Here is a 19,053-nt window from a genome sequence, read left to right on the forward strand (position 1 = left end):
TGCGTACGGGCGTCGATGTAATCGACTATTCCCCTTCCCTCAATTTCAGTCCTTGTGCCTATAGTAGAAAGGATTATTTATCATATTTGTGTATAACAAAATTTTGAATAACACATTTTTTGTTTTGTTTTTTTTAAATATAGATTTTCTTAAACCTAAAATATAGCTTTAAAATCTTTAGTACGCCATATGAATATTACTGATTTCAGATAATGCAATACTGTTGCTGTTCTAGACCATTTTGATTGGATTTGTCTATTGGAATTCCTTTTCAATAGTTTGTATAATCTATAGAACAGTTGATGTTGTTTTAAAGCGCTGGCAGATCATTTCAATTTTCTTAAATTACAGTGGATCAAATGATGAACAATTTTTTACGCTAACGAAAAGAATGTGAAACTGCTAAATATATTCTAGTTTTTAAAAAATATTTAAATATTCAACTTCAAAAACTTCCCATGAAATTTTGACAATTTTGAGTGTAAATGGCATAAGAATGCTACTTTGACTAAAATAATCTGAATTGATAAATGGATCTAAAGTGGTAATTTCAGAAATATTACTTAGGATATGAGTGAAGTACAGTCAGCTGCCACTCGCAATATGTATCCAGTAGCGTAGCTAAAGGAAGGCGACGGAACGGTCTGTCCTGGCCGACGCTTTTTATGGGAACGGCACTTTTGGGTTTACTGTATAAGCCTGTATAAGAAAGACGGGGGTGGTTTGAATATGGAAAATTCAAGATTGCTAGGGGTGTAGCCAGGTTTTAAAGTTTGTGGGAGCAATCACATAAAAAAAAAAAAAAAGCGACGTGACACATTCCAAACAATTTTAAAGTCATTTCTCTTATATTATGCGAAATATTTCATTAGTTATAATGTATATAATAGTATTCTACATTCATTAATTTCATGTTTCAGTAACAATGTCATTATGTATGGAAGTAAGATGGTGAACTGGCACAATCGTTAGCACGCCGAGCGAAATGCTTAGCAATATTTCGTCTGCCGTTGTGTCCTAAGTTCATATTCTGCCGAGATCGACTTTGCCTTTCATCCTTTCGAGGTCGATAAATTAAGTACCAGTTGCTTACTGGGGTCGATATAATCGACTTGCCCCTTCCCCCAAAATTTCAGGCCTTGTGCCTATAGTAGAAAAGATTATGTATGGAAGTTGCAACTACTGATATAGGTAACTAAAGAGTCAAAGAAATTTGTTGAAAAGGCACCAATTTTTAAAAATGTGCTCGTGGGTAGCGATCGTTCCCCTTGCTCACCTCTGAAGGGTGCCCCGGGTGGGACTCACTCTAGTTACACTACTGTACCTACTGTGCTTTCGTTAATCATTTTAGGTATCAGTGTTCACGTAAGCAGATATATACACTCTTTTGCTCCTATCAGCCTTGACCCCGCGGCTTACCTAGAATGTGACATCAGGCACCCAAAAATAAGTTTGACACAGTTCGCTAAAATATACGAAGTCATTTTTATCAATTTTATTTACGTTATCGATAAGTCGGAAATAAACTCTGCTCAACACGAATGTATATACGAACAATGTACTTATGCTCTGATCGTCCTGTAAGGAAGTATCTACTCATATCTTTTCCACAGATATTGACTTACAAAGGTCTAAGAGGAACATTAATGGCATCACTCTCACTGGTCTACAAGGGCCTACACAGGTCAAGCCATGAGCACTGAACTTCCCCCAGACCCAGGAAGTAAAAAACAAAAACAAAAAAAAAACAATGTTAACGTAATCAAGTTGAAATAGAATCCTGAATTAGAGGCTTCAATTGTTTAATAACAATGCAATGTACAGAATATTGACAAGCAGGAGACAATCTTTGATTCTCAGTTAATAACCATAGAAATATAGAGCAATTTTAGAATGACAAAAAGGCTGTTTACACACACAAACAAACACACACACAAATACACACTTACACACAATCTGCTGTAAATTTGTTGTTTCATTTTATATAATTTGTAACACATGGGAAAATATATTAGAAATCATAAGTAGCAAGAACTTTATTTATTATAATTATCATTATTAATATTATCAGCATTATTTTTACAGTCAATTCCACTTAATTACATACTGGATAATTACATAATTTGGTTAATTGTATAACATTACAAGACAACAAATTGTTTACCATCAAATTCATAAAAAATTGAATAATTAATTCTATATGCAAAGTCAATTTCAGTTAAGTGCACAATTTTTACTGATTTTTAGAAAAAAAAATTGGTAAAATCTTGCATATGACTGACCATTTATAATATATAATAACATAATGAAAGTGATCCTGGGACCTTCTGTTTCCATACTGAGTTAAATGACAGAAGTCAGAAATTCATGGTTCCAAAATAGTCAAATGTATTCAATGTATGCTTACTATTCCATATCAAATTTCAGATCCCAGTTCAATTACATTTATTTTTTTATCAATTGCATGATGAATTTCTTCCATAAATCTTTATTGTAGATACAATTTGTAAAAAGTTTGTTTTATATAAATAAAGTGATGAATACACACTCTTTTGTTTTCATTATTGACAATATTAGTCAATGATTGGCCCAATTAATTAACCTGCAAACCTTTAAATGTAAGTATGTGCAAATTGAAAATCACTGGCTATACACATAAATCTATCTAAGTTTGAGTAACTGAAGAACATCATTGTGTGAAGTCCAAGTTATTTTTCTTATTGTTTTTGATAGGATAGACAGAGTAGAACGTTAAGTAAATTATATAGATACAAAACATACTGTAAGTAAATAACGTTTTATTATATAAACCATACACATGAAACATATCCACAATATCTTAAGACTGATAATATACTGAAATCTTGCACTTTGTCATCTACCACACAAATTTGGTAAATCGTACAAGAATTCCATTCACTGAGGCTATGCAATTAAGTGGAATCAATTGTATTATTATTATCATAATTATTATTATTATTGTTAATTTTTTTTTAACATTACAAAATAATTAAAAGTGTTAATCAATGTCAAGAAAGACAGGTAATGGACACCAGTTTGGTTTAGTTTAGTTTTCTGTCAGTCTCCAGTTCTTGTTTTCCTTTTTTCTAAGTTAATTGTTCCTTCCTTGGCTTTCCTCTATCATTAGTTCAGTTATTGCACTGATCAGACCATTAAAAGTTATCAGCAATAACATTTATAATCATTCATATTACCACTGGGAACAATGAGAGACTGCAGCTGCTAAAGAACACAGCATTTGGTTTAAATCTTTCTTTTATCAATAATTCGTAGTAACATTTTTTTTTTAACATTCATTTTTTTTTTTAAGAGTTCATCCATTGTTTTTTTACTTTCTCGAAGATGATATCAAGATGCAACCATCACAGGTTCTGCTGCTTTTTGCTTCTTTTCAGCAATTTTATCTAAGAAAAATAGATAAATAAAAATGTACACACAATTAAGGGTTAAAAATTATAAATGCAAATAAAAAAATAACTTAAAATGATTTTGCCGTCTTTTGGGAGGGTCATTATACCAATAACAAAAACATGCACTGGTTCCATTTCACTTCTTGTATTCTTATTAGTCAATTCAAGGCAGTGAGCTGGCAGAATTGTTAGTACACTGGACAAAATGTTGCTGAGCATTTTGTCTATGTTTACATTCTGAGTTCAAATTCTGCCAAGGTTGTCTTTGCCTTTCATCCGTTTGGGGACAATAGAATAAAGGACCAGTTTAAGCACTGAGATTGATGTAATCAACCAAACCCTTCCCATACTATTGCTGGCCTTGAGCCAAAGTTTGAAACCATTATTATTAGTCAATTTGTTAATATCATTTAACCAATAAACTTAGTCAACTGTTTGATTGATCATTCAATCAATCAATCAATCAGCTTTTTTTGTCAAAGTCCTTTCACCATCATTCACAACTTCATCAATGACATGATCTCTCTGTTCTAGGTCTGACTAGTCATCATATCACATAATACTATGATGAGTTGTTGTCATTGTTTAACCTAGGTCAATACTGATCTAGCAGATCTCTATTCCAACCATGACCATCCCACCTTCTATTCAGACATAGAGTATCTAAAACTATGTACTTTTTTTAGGATGCTAGATTTGAAAATTTAGCTGCTATTTTTAGCAGGTTGAGCACTACATAGAAAATTCATCCTGGTCCAATGGTTGCCTTTTATTCAGACATAATATATCCACAACTACATAATCTACTATGGACTTCTTCTTTTATGATGGAAGAGTAATGTTTAAAGGGAATTTAGCTGCTATTTTTAGCAAGTTGAACAACCGCATAGAAGCTTATTCCCTGGCACTCTGGTGGTTGATGTTTAGTCCTAAGTCAAGACTGATTGAGCAAACTTATGATCGAAAATATTTCATTAATGATTATTTCATCTTTTTAAAAATATATAAGATTACATTATCCAGTATGTTCTCTCCCAAGATATGAGGACATGATCTAAAAAATAATTTGGCAGTTATTTTTAGCAAGTCAAGCTAGGAGGATGCTAGTTTGTTACAGGTAACATTCCCAGCTGATCCTATAGCTGCTTTCTGTAGCTATGTTAACTGAAACAGTGCATCAATCTCTAATAGAGTTATTCTGTATCTGCTTACAACATATACTCTTTACTCTTTTTACTTGTTTCAGTCATTTGACTGTGGCCATGCTGGAGCAGTCTTTAGTCGGGCAAATCGACCCTAGGGCTTATTCTTTGTAAGCCTAGTACTTATTCTATTAGTCTCTTTTGCCGAACCGCTAAGTTATGGGGACATAAACACACTAGCATCGGTTGTCAAGCGATGTTGGGGGGGACAAACACAGACACACAAACATACACACACACATACATATATATATACATATATACGACGGGCTACGTTCAGTTTCCGTCTACCAAATCCACTCACAAGGCTTTGGTCGGCCCGAGGCTATAGTAGAAGACACTTGCCCAAGGTGCCACGCAGTGGGACTGAACCCAGAACCATGTGGTTCGTAAGCAAGCTACTTACCACACAGCCACTCCTATGCTTATACATGGAACTTACAAAAAATAAAGAAGTTACAAACTATGAGCAGTTAGTTCAATCCTGAGTCATTTCCATTATACTTTGTGATGTTTAGAAGTGGAATTTGACATTTTATAATTTCTTTGGCTGAGATAGAAAGACAGCTTTTTTTTCCAATGGATGGATATAGATGGAGGACAGAGAATATACAAGCGAAGAGGGAAGAAAGTAAACATGCAAAGTGAGTGTAGCTGTAGATGATAATGTTGTTATCATCATCATCATCATTTGGAAAATTCTATAAAATTAGTGTACAAAAAGCAAGATTATGTTACTAAAAGTCATATTAAGTATGTCTAAATGGAGAACAAGAAACCAAGTTTTTATGAAATCACTTGTCTTTTCCATACCTTCCAGCTTATCTTCTGGTACATCTGGCAACTGAATGTCTTCAGGTAATTCTTCTTTCTTTGCAGGTTCAACGTCTGCCTGTAGAACAAAATGTTTAATGTTTAGTTTCAGAAAAGGTTTGAATCAAAAACTTAATAAAATTTTAACATAGAAGGTTCAGGAGAAATAAATACAGAAAAAAAAAGGGGGAAAAAAGATGAAATAAAATTAAATACATGCTTTATCATAACAAACAAATTAACAGTTTTGTTATATGAAAACCTTCATTTTTGTTCAGTTAAACGGCCTCTCCTCTTTACAGATACTATTGATTTCATTTCTAACTCTCTAACTGTGAGTAGCCATGTAGCACTCCTACAAAAACTTGATCTGCCCCACCCCTTTCTTTCATACGCTAACCCTCATCTGCTAATATATAGCTCCTGTCCACAAGTTTTGTTGGCATGCAAGCTGTATAGCAACCTCACTAGAGCAGGTGGTACCAGAAAAGCACCAGTTCACACTGTAAAGTGATTGGCATTAGGAAGGGCATCCAGCTGTAGAAACTATGTCAAAGCAGACAAGAGCATAATATAGTCCTTGGACACTCTGGATCCGTTTGAACCATCCAACTCATGCCAGTAAGAAATATGGACATTATATGATGATAACATGTGTGTGAGTGAGTGAGTGAGTGAGCGAGTGAGCGAGTGAGAGAGAGAGAGAGAGAGAGAGAGAGAGAGAGAGAGAGAGAGAGCGTTTGTGAGTGTGTGTGTGTGTGTGGATGTGTGTGCAAAAGAGGTCACTTAACTGAACAAAAAATGACAGTATATAATTCCTCCTCATCATCATCATCATTTAACGTCCTCTTTCGATGCTAGCATGGGTTGGACAGTCTGTGCCATGCTTCTGTCTGTTTTGGCATGGTTTTTTACTGCTGGATGCCCTTCCTAACACCATCCACTCCATAGAGTGAGCTGAGTGCTTTTAATGTGGCATTCACACAGGTGAGGTATTTTTGACATGGTTTTTACAGCTGAATGCCCTTCCAAACACCAACTACTTTACAGGTGGACTGGGTGCTTTTTAAGTGGCACCTGTACTTCCAGGGTCACCAAGTAACTTTGCAAGACAAGGAATCTTTGAGAGGGCAGGGAGCATATAATTCTAGACATAAAATAACATTTTCTTGAGTGAAGTCTAAGTTTATTCAGTGTACATGCATTCAAACTAAAGTATTACAATAATCCACTTCAAACAATTCTTTCATAATTTTCAGTATATACATCATCATCATTTAACGTCTGTTACCCATGCTGGCATGGGTTGGACGGTTTGACTGGGCTGGCACGCTGGAAGGCTGAGCCAGGCTCCAGTCTGATTTGGCATGGTTTTCTACAGCTGGATGCCCTTCCTAACGCCAACCACTCTGAAAGTGTAATGGGTGTTTTTATACGCCACCAGCAAGGGTGCCATTTGTGTGACACTGATATCTGCCATGACTGCAATTTTGCTTGGCTTGATGGGTCTTCTTCTCAAACACGACATAATTCCAAAGGTCTTGGTCATTGCCTCTGTAAGGCCCAACACTCGAAAGGAACTCAGCCACTTTGCTCCCATGGGGCCTAATACTCAAAAGGAACTAAGCCACCTTGCCTCTGTGAGGCCCAACACTCAAAAGGAACTCAGCCACTTGCCTCCATATCTGTATCATCATCATCATCATCGTTTAACGTCCGCTTTCCATGCTAGCATGGGTTGGACGATTTGACTGAGGACTGGTGAAACCGGATGGCAACACCAGGCTCCAGTCTGATTTGGCAGAGTTTCTACAGCTGGATGCCCTTCCTAACGCCAACCACTGTATGTATAGAATATTACAATCAACTCATTCAACCTTTAATATGTTGTTTTGTTCAATTTATCCCCTGTATATTATTTATATTAGACCAGCTATTGTATTATCTTTCAAACAGAAAACATCTATATGAAGTGGCTGGCTGACTGGTAGTAACAATAAAAAATGTTAACACTCATTCAATATCAACACAAATTAAAGCACAAATCATAGGTTTGTGATTTTCATGTACACACAAAGAAAAATTTAATCTTTTTAAATGCTTTGAAATAAACTTACCTCTATAAGTGCATCCAGTTCAGCAAGGACATCATCTTCATCCTCTTCTGTCAAACCACCAGCCAACAGATCATCAATTTCCTGTAATTAAGATCATGAATCATTCAGTACAGTAATTAATCCAGTGGTTATTCATTACATTGTTTACAAAAATCTTCACAATATTTATTCAATGTTCTCTGTTATCTTAAAATTTATATGCACAAAAATCTTATAAGGCTCAAAATTGTTTGCATTGAGAAATCTATGCTTGAAATGAATTTTTGAGTATGTCTGATATGAAAAAATTAAGATAATATTTGTGAACATATAAAATCAGGAATACCCAAAATATATTTTAATTAAGATGCAAGACAACACAGCACTAAAAAGTGCTATTTATTCCCAAAAACAAACTAACTTAAATTTGTTCTATGACACATACATAAACAGCTTACAGAGAACACTGATAATTTTCTTCGTTCATGCAAACTATTTTCCTTCTATTTGTCTTTGTAACTAACCAATTGAAAGAGTCTGTTCTCTTACAGATATACTTAAAATATTTAAATTTCCTCACATCCCTTTCATGTAACACATCCACAAGATCATTTTAGATTGTTATAGATAATACCATTCAATTTTGAAAGAAATTGATGTTATGAACTGTGAAGAAATAAGGCAACAATTAAACAGAAACACAATAGAGAAGTGAAACTGTCTTTCCTCTATAAGTATGGGTGTTGATGTTGAGCTTATAAGAACATGCCTTCAATTCTTTAGACAGAGTCATAAAAACAGTTCAAAAATTGAATAAATTTGTTTGCAATAGGGAAGATGACAAGCCTACTTTTTCAAGCAGAACCCTTCTCGTCAGAGAGAAATATTTTCTAATGAAAATAACTCACCCTGACAAAGGTTTCTCTGTCTTGGATGTTAAATTTTTTCTTTGTCATGGCAAACTAATTTGTACCATTTCTGATTTTACTTTTTCCATTTTTATTGGTCTGGAGGAAGGAGTTGTGCCAATGTGTTTTACATATTTGCCAATGTTGATAACAATTACTTGTTCCTCATGTTCTACTGTTTACTCATTAGAGTAAATTAGAAGTGGGACCTGTGATAACAAAAGCTGCCCTTTGTGGAGAAATATTGATTTCAGATTTTGGCACAAGGCCGGCAACTTTGGAGAGGGGTTAGTCAATTGCATCAACCCCAGAGCTCAACTGGTACTTATTTTATCAACCTTGAAAGGATGAAAGGCAAAGTCAACCTTGGCTGAATCTGAATTCAGAACATGAAGACAGATGAAATGCCGCTAAGCATTTTGTCCTAGCATACTAACAATTCTACCAGCCCACTACCTTAAGTTTTGGAGAAATATTGACAAGAGAGTGAAATACATGGGAAATATTATTCAGGAAATTATCATGGTATCCCTAATGACTTGAAGTTTACTGGACATGATGAGAACAAAGAAACAGAACCAACCTGTTGGTATTTAATGCCTTCTGCAGTTTCATCCATTATCTTTTCCACATCTTCAAGTGACATTAACTGTAAAAGAAAATAATAATATTAGCAAAGATAGCAATTAAATATCATTATCTTAAATGCAAGATATTGAAAATATTTATAATTTACTTCAAACTGAAGAGGGCTGAAGTATTTCAAATGAAATTTTTTCCTTAAAAAAGTAATATATCTTTTATCTTTTACTTGTTTCAATCATTTGACTGCGGCCATGCTGAGACACTAACTTGAAGGGTTTTAGTCAAACAGATCGACTCCAGAACTTTTTTTTAAGCCTAATTCTTATTCTATCAGCTCCCCTTGCTGAACTGCTAAGTTACAGGGGATGTAAACACACCAACACCGGCTGTCAAGTGGTAACAAGAAAATAACAAACAGCATTTGCAGTAAGGATAAACATTTGTAGTTTAATGATAAACATCTGCAGTAATGATAAAAATATGACATGGCATTGGATTCAAAAGATGAGAGAAATTATTTCATCTATGCAAAAGGTGCTATCATTTTATGTAATAATAATAATAATAATAATAAGGGAGTGGGATGGGCTACTCAAACTGAAGAAATTTCTAACTGGGCCTCAACTACAAGGTCATGCAGTGTTCATCTTGATATGAGATCACCATGTTACACAATTTTTTCAATACTTTTATTCTTATTATTATTTCTTGTACTTTAAAACATGTTTTTTATCGGCAATGGATTTAAATTTTGCCACAAGTAAACACCAAAGTAAGCTTTTGGAAAATTATAATTATAAACTAGCTTCAGCTGCCAATGTGAGACAGTTCATTGTGCTGTTAACAGCACCTGGAAGTGCATGACCAACCCAACTTCACAGCTCTTTCTTCTGAAAATAAAATCTAAGAAATTGTATTTCCAGCTTTATAGTGATTATTAGTTTAGGAAAACTTCACTCATCTGCTTATATCATATAAGGTGAGACATATGGCATGTGGGACTGGTAATGTCTAGTCAAGGTGACTTTTATTAATGTCAAACAATGACAAACAGCAAGTGTAAATGAGCCAATGAGGAAGCCTCTATGTAGTAACTAGATGTGCTAAAAATAACACAAATTTTCTTCAAATCACATCTCACTGCCTAAAAATAGAAGGAGAAGATGCACTAGACAATGTAGTCCTAGACATACAAAAGGATGGGACAATCATCACTGGAATGTCTTTAATCATATAATCTGCTCAATCAAGGATTGACCTGAAGTCAAATAAAGAAACTGTGTTTATAGCAATGGCACCAATGATAAAAAAATTTTACCTCATGCATTTTCTTCAGGGAATCATTTCCTTCCTTAAGACTCTGTAAAACATTGGCTTCAATCTGTGCAAACTCAATATCATGGACCTGAAATAATAGGAAAAATAAAAACAAATTTTGTTATATTTTGTGTGATAACTATGAGAATATTGCAACTAAAGTTGTTATTAACAGTGATATTGTTTGAAAGATGGAGGTGGTACACACTGGCTTTAAAATTATGTCCTGTGAGGAGTTTTTCACAATTCATTAAAATCTGCATGTCTTGCATAAATAACAGAAAACTATTAACTAAAATGTAAACAAGTATAACTTCATTTACATAATGGGTACAAGTTTGACAGTCAGAGATTACTATAGTATCAATACAGCACGAGTTATGAACAGACAGTCCATCTAGCTCCATCTATTTAGCAGAGAGAGAAATAAAGTTAGTTGCAACACTCAGTAGGGTCACTGTTATGTTGATGCAAGTTTTCTTCAAGTGTTGACTTCAAACCTGTCAACGAGTTAAATCTGCAATAAAGTGTTGTTCCAATCCAGGAAGGGAAGTGTCACATAAAATTTCATAATGCTGTGTCAGGATATTTTTCAGAGACAGGTAAGTAAATAAGAATCTGTGCTGAAAGATCCTGCTCTTCTTAGCTTCAAATAATATCTCTTACCATCCTATCAATATAACTTGGGTGATGAATGTTACATATGTTGACTGAATCATAGGAAACAATTTTCTAAAGAGTGTTCTGTGGCATCTCCATTGTCAGTGCATTATTAGAGTGGTGGAGAAATAGAAATAGTAAAGTACTTGATAAAATCTGTAGCAATGTTTAGTCATATTGCTTCCTGTGGTTGATATTGCATTTCAATTTTCTAGCAACAATAAAATAAGCACCAATCAAGTGCAGGAGCTGATTTAATTGACTGTTCTTTCTTCTATAACTTGCAATCATGTTTTTGATTTGGAAATCTACACACAGTTAGTAATGATTATAGATACCATAATATAGTGCTAAATCATAAGTGAGCTAAGATCAATCCCAGTTGCAGCTTTCTAACTTTCTTTCTTTTGTTGCATCCAACCAGTTTCCTTTGACATTTCTTTCTCTCTCTTCCTCATTTCCATTGTCTCTCATCTATTACGCAACTGTCATACTTTACTCTTTCTCCTGCTTCTATGGTGCCCTCCAGTGTCTTTTTCTCACCCTTCATCCTCTTCCCTCTTTTCTCTCACTGCCCTCTCCCCCACAGCTTCTCTGCCTCCTCAACACTCCATCTCATCTTTCCTCCTCTGACCTTCCCCCACAAGCCCTCACACCTCTCTTTCCTTCAATGACTCAGGATTCTTCTTCACCTTAGGCTACTGTTCCCTTCCTCTCCTGCTTCCCTCACACTTTTTGTCCATACTCAACCTCTTATAATGTTGGATAACCTTAGGCCTCACTTAACACAATCCACTCTATCATCTTTCAACTTTATCCCTCTCTTTTCCTCAATAACCCCTGTCACTAATCCTTTTCCCCTCTCCTCAGTTCCTTGTCATATTCCTTCATCCTCTTCTCTTACTTACCATCTCTCAACCCTCCTCTTAAAATCATTGCCCACTCTTTTCTTTATTCTCCCTCAGTTATAGGGGCTACTTTAAACTCTTAGCCTTGAAAGTTATGAGGCAATCATCACTAGTGCTGGTACCATGTAAAAAAGCATCCAATACACTCTATTAAGTGGATGGCATTAGGAATGGCATCCAGCCATAGAATCTATACCAAAGTAGACATTGGAGAATAAAATTGTCCTCCAATTCATCAGATACCGAGTATCAAACTGCGCAACTCCTGTCAGTATATTGAAGCTGGGAAGCCAGATATTAAATGATGATAATTATAACAATGAAAATGTGTCTGAAAAAAATATGGTTATCACAACTTCCCATCACCCATTCTCTAAAAAGCCGTATCCCTTGACTTGATGTGAGAAATGTTATTAATAGCGATGGCTATCTTCATCATGATAACATTATTGGTACTATAGTTGGTAAAAAGCATTGAATAATAAAGTCTTTAAATGAGTCTTTTTTTTTCCTTTTAAATGGTAAAATGTTGATAGAAATAATTCTACAGTCAAAGTCACTTGATAACAAAAATTGGAGACAAGAAAATAAGAACATAACTTACCAGCCGTTCCAATGTTTCTAATTGATTTTCTGTTTTTTGGATTAATCCTTCTTGGAATTTTTTCTTTCTTAAAAGAAGTTTAACTCTCCTAAAATATTAAATGATGAAAAGTTTAATTATATTTTTTTAACCCTTTAAACCAGATATATCCAGATCAAATATTCTACCCATTTTATGTTCAAACTGACTGGATCCAATCTCTCACACCTATTCTACAATGTCACTCTAAAAGTAAACAATCACATCATCAAAATTTCAAAGCTATGAGATAATGCACAAGTAATGTGAATAAAATAAACATTACATTTAACAGAGTAATCTGAATGTTGAAGGGTTAAAATAGACAGAGCCTTGTATTATGCATACAAACAATATGCTTAGAAAATATGTTTAGGAGTTCATTTGTTCATATTAAAAGAAGAAAAAGAGTTGCTAATAACTATTTTATGAAAAGATTTGTCTTTTATAAAGCTTTGTACCATTGAAATTATTTATTGATTCTTAAGAAGTTTAAGCATAAACTTAGAAAGTCAATACAGATCAAGGCCATTGCTTAACAACATTAACTGGTTACATATCTTTTCAAAAGGTATTTCAAAATAGGTTGAAATATCCAGACTTAGATTTGAGCAGATGTGACAAGTTATAGATAGAAGTAGGCAAATGGAGTTATCACAGTCATTTTCTGCTTACTATTTTTTTTCACTTTCTTTTCTGTGTATTTTTCACACTTATTTTTGAATGTTCTAAGAGACTTTTTTCTAGCACGTAAATTTTCAATCAGTACTTACATATTTTTTCATTTAGTTTGTGTTTTTATTTTAAGTCAACTATTCTTTTAATTTAAACAGCTAACAACAAGCAGACAAACTATCTATCCATCTATCTATCTATCTATCTATCAGGGAGTAGAAAAATAACTCAACCAACTGACTGTCGGTTGAGATAAACAGAGATAAAATAATTAATGAAGATAAAATGGATAATTGTTGAAATCATGAGATAGTATAGTTAATTGCCACAAATTGGGCAAAACATTATTAATTGGGCAAAGTATAATCAAGTGTGGCTTTGTGCCTGCACTAAAGATTATTATTTTGTCTTGTGAGTTACTTGGCAACCTCACTAGTGTTGGTGTCTTGGAAAAAGTATCCAGTGCACTATGTAAAGTGGTTGGTGTTAAGAAGTGCATCCATCAAAACCATGCCAAAACACACATAAGTGTTCAATGCAGTCCTCTGGATCATTGGATCCTTTCAAACGGTTTAACCTATGCTAGCATGAAAGACAAATGTTAAATGATGATGATGGTGATGAATGATTTGTTTCCAAAAAATGCACAAAATAAAATGATTATGATGATGGCTATATACTTACTCTCGACGGCCATTTTTCAAAAGAGCTCTGGCAGCTTCTTTTTCTCTCACTAAGTTTGCTTCAAGCTTCTTAGTATACTGTTTCAGTTTGTCACGTTGAACCTTCAGCTGCTGTAAAGGATATAAAGAGTTTCTTTAAGACCTTACCAACAATGTCTTATACTGCAATAGTCAACAAAGAGTCTTAATAACATTGATAACTGTGACACAGACAGTTTGGAACATCATGCATCTAAGTCCATATCTATCAATCAACTTTGTTGTTACATCAATATCACCATTGTTTTAATGTTGACATTCCTCTAATTTACAACCAAGAAAGATCCTGTTTTCAACCATTTAGTCTTAAGTCAGATCCTATCAGGTAAGCCTATAATCAAATGAATTATAACTATAGCCAGTCCACTTTTTACTCAGTGTATCTAGGGCTACATCATACAATTATCTTCCCTTTTTAAAACAGCAGAATGTGATTTGGATATTTGGCTGCTATTTCTAGCAAGTGGACTGACCAAGAAGAGGCTACTTAGAGTTTTTATTTTCATTGGTTTAGTCACAAGGAAGAGTCTGTGTGCATAGCTTTGACAGGCCCTTCAAGACCAATGAATTTAACAAGAGAAGCTGGCTGATGCACAAAAAACATGATCAGGGAGGGAATTCCAGAGAGCTATATTAGTGAAAGAGGACTGGGTTTTTTGCTGGGTCTGGAGAAAGGGGCAGTTCCATAGTTTTTGCAGGCAGGCATTCCAAGGACAATGAGATTGATGCTATTAATGTTCTATTTAAACTATTGTAAGTCAAACTGAGTGAAGACCATGCAGATTTGGCATATCAAGTAGAGATAATGCAGGGTTGGAGATAATTCATTAGTTTTACTGAGAACAAGACAACCTCTGTAGTGTTGGTGCCTTGAAAAAATGCACCTAGTGCACTTTGTAAAGTGGTTGGTGATAGAAAGGACACAAAGCTCTAGAAACAAAGATAAATCTACGACACTAGAGTAAGGCATGGTCTGCCACCCTGCTGAACCATCCAACCCATGGAAAGCAGATGTATGATGATGATGATGATGATGATGATGAAATTGATACCTACAGATAGTAATTTAGCACAGGACCTGAAGAGGAGGAGTAGGAAACAAAGGTGATGAGAAGAAAAGAGACAAGTAACTCTGGAACACCTAAATGTCAGTGGCACAAGACCAACCAGAGCAAGGAGCAGAAGCTATTGTGATAGAAGTAGAAAATACAGAAATAAGAAACAACACATCACTAGGCCAAGGACTGGAGAGTGAGGGCAAGTGATTTCTGACAATCAATTAGTTAGTCTTGTCTGTTTTTTTTTTAAGATGCTGATGACGTATGTAGCCTCAGGCTAGTTCTGATCAAGTAGAGCTACAGCATACAGGTAGTTGACCGAATAACTAGTTGTAACCCACAGATGTGTCATTACCACTTACAGTTATATGTGAAGGTATAATCATTTAACTTACACTTCTTTATTTACATAAGAATGGTTTATCCCAGAACTAGTCTAAAGAAGCTATGTAAGCCAAGGGAGTTAATTACGCATCAGTCATTGATTAACAAGACAACAAATCTACTAGAAATAGCAGCCAAACTTTATTCAAATGACATTGTACCATCTTAAATGCAGAACAATGTGATGTAGTCTATAATATTTAAAGCACAGAATGGTCACAGCTGAGACACCTTTGATCTTAAACAAGTCTGACCTGAGGTTCAACCACAACCTGGAAAACGATACCATTTCTGGATTTAGTCATGCATGTATGAATATCCCTACAATATCTCGCTTCATTGACTCAATAGACTCAGGTATTTTCATTACAAAATAAAAATAAAAACATGAGTCTAATGGGTCAATGAAGAAACCTTTCTATAGTCTCTTAACTTGCTAGAAATATCTGTCAAAACTCCCTCAAATCACATCCTACCATTTAAAAAAAACAAAGAATAGTACATCTAAAATTGTTCAATGCTTGAAAAAAGATGGGATGTTAGCAGGGGAAACGCCTTTGATTGTGAGTTCACTGGATCAGGGATGACATGGGATTAAACAACAAGTAGTTGACACGATAAGAATGTGAGAGAACTGCTGAGTATGGTTCTGTTGAATGTCTTTCATGAAATTTGAATGGCAATTCTCACTAACTACTACACAGCTTTCTGATCAGATAGAGAACTACCATTATACTATATTGCAATACATTAGACCAAGACACTTTTAGTTGTGCTGCTGAGAAGGCATTTTTACATTCCTGACATACAAAAGGATAATAAATGCTGCTGGATCTCCAAAGAACATGTGATATTACACCGTGAGGGGTCTTGTGTAATTTAGATATCTAGGAAATTGAAACTGTAAACCTCTATCTAGCTAACACCCATTGATGTAAATGAAATACATTTGCATCTTATTTATATTCAAAATCAGCAATAAACTCAATAGACATTGTATTACACTAGGAACAACTTGACCCAGCCATGACACTGAATCAAGTTATTTGAAGCTTAGTACACTACCAACTACTGTACCACTTGTATGCAGGCCATCAATGATCAAATAATCAATGACCGAACCTACCACTATAGCATCAACTACATAGTTGATACAGTTCTATATTTAAGAGATGAGGAATTATGTACATTATTTACATTTGTCCTCATCTTGTTTGTAGTTAACACAATGTTTTGGCTGATATACCCTCCAGCCTTCATCAGGTGTCTTGGGGAAATTTTGAACCTGGGTTCTCATTCCTAAGGTATTTTTCAGTGTTATTATTATTATCATTATTATTATTATTATTATTATTATTATTATTCAGGTCACTGTCTGGAATTGAACTCGGAATCTTGGGGTTAGTAGCCCATGCTCTTAACCACTACGCCATATGCCTGGGCATATGTGTTAACTACAAACAAAATGAGGACAAATATCCGTCAAATGTAAATAATGTACACAGTTGATGTTGATAGAGTTGTAGATCAGTGTTTATTGATTAGAAACTCCAAAACTAAGTTTCAGTGAGATGTTCATGCCTATCTCTTAAATTTCCAAACCATCAAGGTACGAATGATGTAGGTGTCATTCTTAGCCATATACTACCATAAATAATATCTTAATGATTTTTTACTTCCAGTTAAATCAAAACACAATAAAGACACACTGAGCCACAACATCCATAGATTTATTTGCTGAGGAGACAATCTAGTGAAAGGTGAAAGTGATGGAAGTATGGGATTTTTATGGGTGTTGTTATAAGTTTTTCACTGTAGATTAAAAATGTGTACCCATTCATAGTTATTACTACTTTCATAACAGTAACTAGTAGTTCATAGTTATTGCTATTTTATTTATAACAAAATGGAAGATGAGCCATACCTCATATTCATCTTAGACTGATAAATATAATGGTGATGATATTGAACTTTTAAATCCCTGTTGGTTGATTCTTGTGGGAAAAATATGAGCAAAGAATATCCCAGGAGATTCTGGCCAGGGGATATATAAGTAGTGTTTGTATGGTGAGACAAAGTAGGGATAACAAGTTGAAGAGTAGCAGGCCCATTGGCCCACTACAAGCCAATTCAAGAGAACAAAAGCAATGTTAATGCAGTAGACGAGACAAGTGCAACGTTTCCTCTAATGTGTCCTTTTCTTTCTTAAGACGATAGAGGAAGATTTTTGCTGCTATTTCTAACAGGCTGGACGATAACGTAGAGGTTTATTCGTCGGGTTGTGAGCAAGAAATCGTAATGTATTGTGAGGGCACCTTAACTAAAAGACACAAGAATATTGGCCTTCCATTTGAAACATTTCGGTGAGGGTAACAGGCATAAATCGAAGATGTTGGTGAAAACTTCTGTCAGCTGATTGAAAACTTCCGCTAGCTGTACTGCTCACCTGGAAATACCACAAGACTTACACTTGGGCATACATATTGCACAAAGGTAACTTATCTTACAGGTGGAGAGTCTCATTACGCTTCCGAGGTTTGACATAAACTTTGCGGTGGAAAATCAGTCGAAATTATATTAAGAATTACCAATAAGAAATAACAGAAGAATCAAATAATGAAGTTTAGTTTAGTTTCACTATACATTAACACTTATGAGGGCAGAATGAAGGAGGCAGGAATATCTACGTGGTCGCTCAACATACCAGAAATAGGAGTCAAGTCTTCTTCAATTCACACTCTACCGTCTGAAAAAAAAAACATTGGATAGCGTGGTTTGGGGTCCGCCGGGGTTACCTGTGCAAGTCGGAATATCTAGAATACCTTTATCATATATAGTAGGTCTACTCGACCTGGGCTGACCTAGGGCTTAACAACAATAACAACTAATGAATAGGTACTAAAGCGTGAGTTATTGCTTAACTTCAAATTAGCCCTGATTAGGCACAACCTATTATCAGAAGTATTTCAGTCATAACCACCCCGTCTTTTACTCAGAGCTACATTATTCAATGTGTCCTACTTCTCACTGTAAGGCAGTAGTAAGTAATTTGAGGGAGATTTTCCTGCTGTTTTCAAAATACGGAAACAAGTGAAAACCCTGTAATTGACATACTAACATTACCACATGTGCGGTTAAACTCTCCTATAAAATACACTACTTACTCATTGTGCTAAGAATTAACAATATATACGTGCGCGTTTGTATAATATAAATATATATATATATATATATATATATATATATATATATATATCATACAAAGATGCTAAAAAAATAACATAGTTGAACCTCCCCCGAAATTAACAATTAACTTACTAATACTGCTTTGTCTTGCTCGGTGATTCTCGTATCTTTTTTCTTCTTAGTGAAAAAACTCCCCATTGTGATGATCAGATCTTCCACTCATAAAAAAGTTAATACTGTACTGCTTGTATGGTCAGTGCTAACAGCAAAGAACTACACCCATAAAGGCAACAGCCTCTACCAACACCGGATAACAACTGCCATTTTGTAATTTCACTTTAAGTAAGCTTGTAGCTGTGTTATTTTCAGGCCATACACATTTAAGTTGTCGCCCTTCATCATCTCCTCGAAATACTTTAATTTGTTGGGCTGTCTTCGTCTTATGTTGTGATAATTATCACCATATACACATGGTGTAACATAAAA

At 34.7% G+C, this 19,053-nt stretch overlaps 1 protein-coding gene across 1 annotated transcript; it reads right to left on the minus strand.

Moving 5' to 3' along the window:
• Positions 1-1,762: 1,762 nt before the first annotated feature.
• LOC106882804 (charged multivesicular body protein 6-A) lies at positions 1,763-18,911 on the minus strand. The gene is made up of 8 exons (XM_089350509.1): positions 18,700-18,911; positions 13,902-14,011; positions 12,525-12,612; positions 10,354-10,440; positions 9,034-9,099; positions 7,564-7,644; positions 5,447-5,525; positions 1,763-3,425 (listed from the first exon to the last, which is right to left on the minus strand). Exons 1-8 carry the CDS (start codon positions 18,763-18,765, stop codon positions 3,370-3,372), a joined length of 633 nt encoding a protein of 210 aa, XP_089206635.1. The 5' UTR covers positions 18,766-18,911; the 3' UTR covers positions 1,763-3,369.
• Between the last annotated feature and the right edge of the window lie 142 nt (positions 18,912-19,053).

Source organism: Octopus bimaculoides, chromosome 4 (genome assembly GCF_046866305.1).
Source record: "Octopus bimaculoides isolate indiv1 chromosome 4, ASM4686630v1, whole genome shotgun sequence".
NCBI classification, from domain to species: domain Eukaryota; kingdom Metazoa; phylum Mollusca; class Cephalopoda; order Octopoda; family Octopodidae; genus Octopus; species Octopus bimaculoides.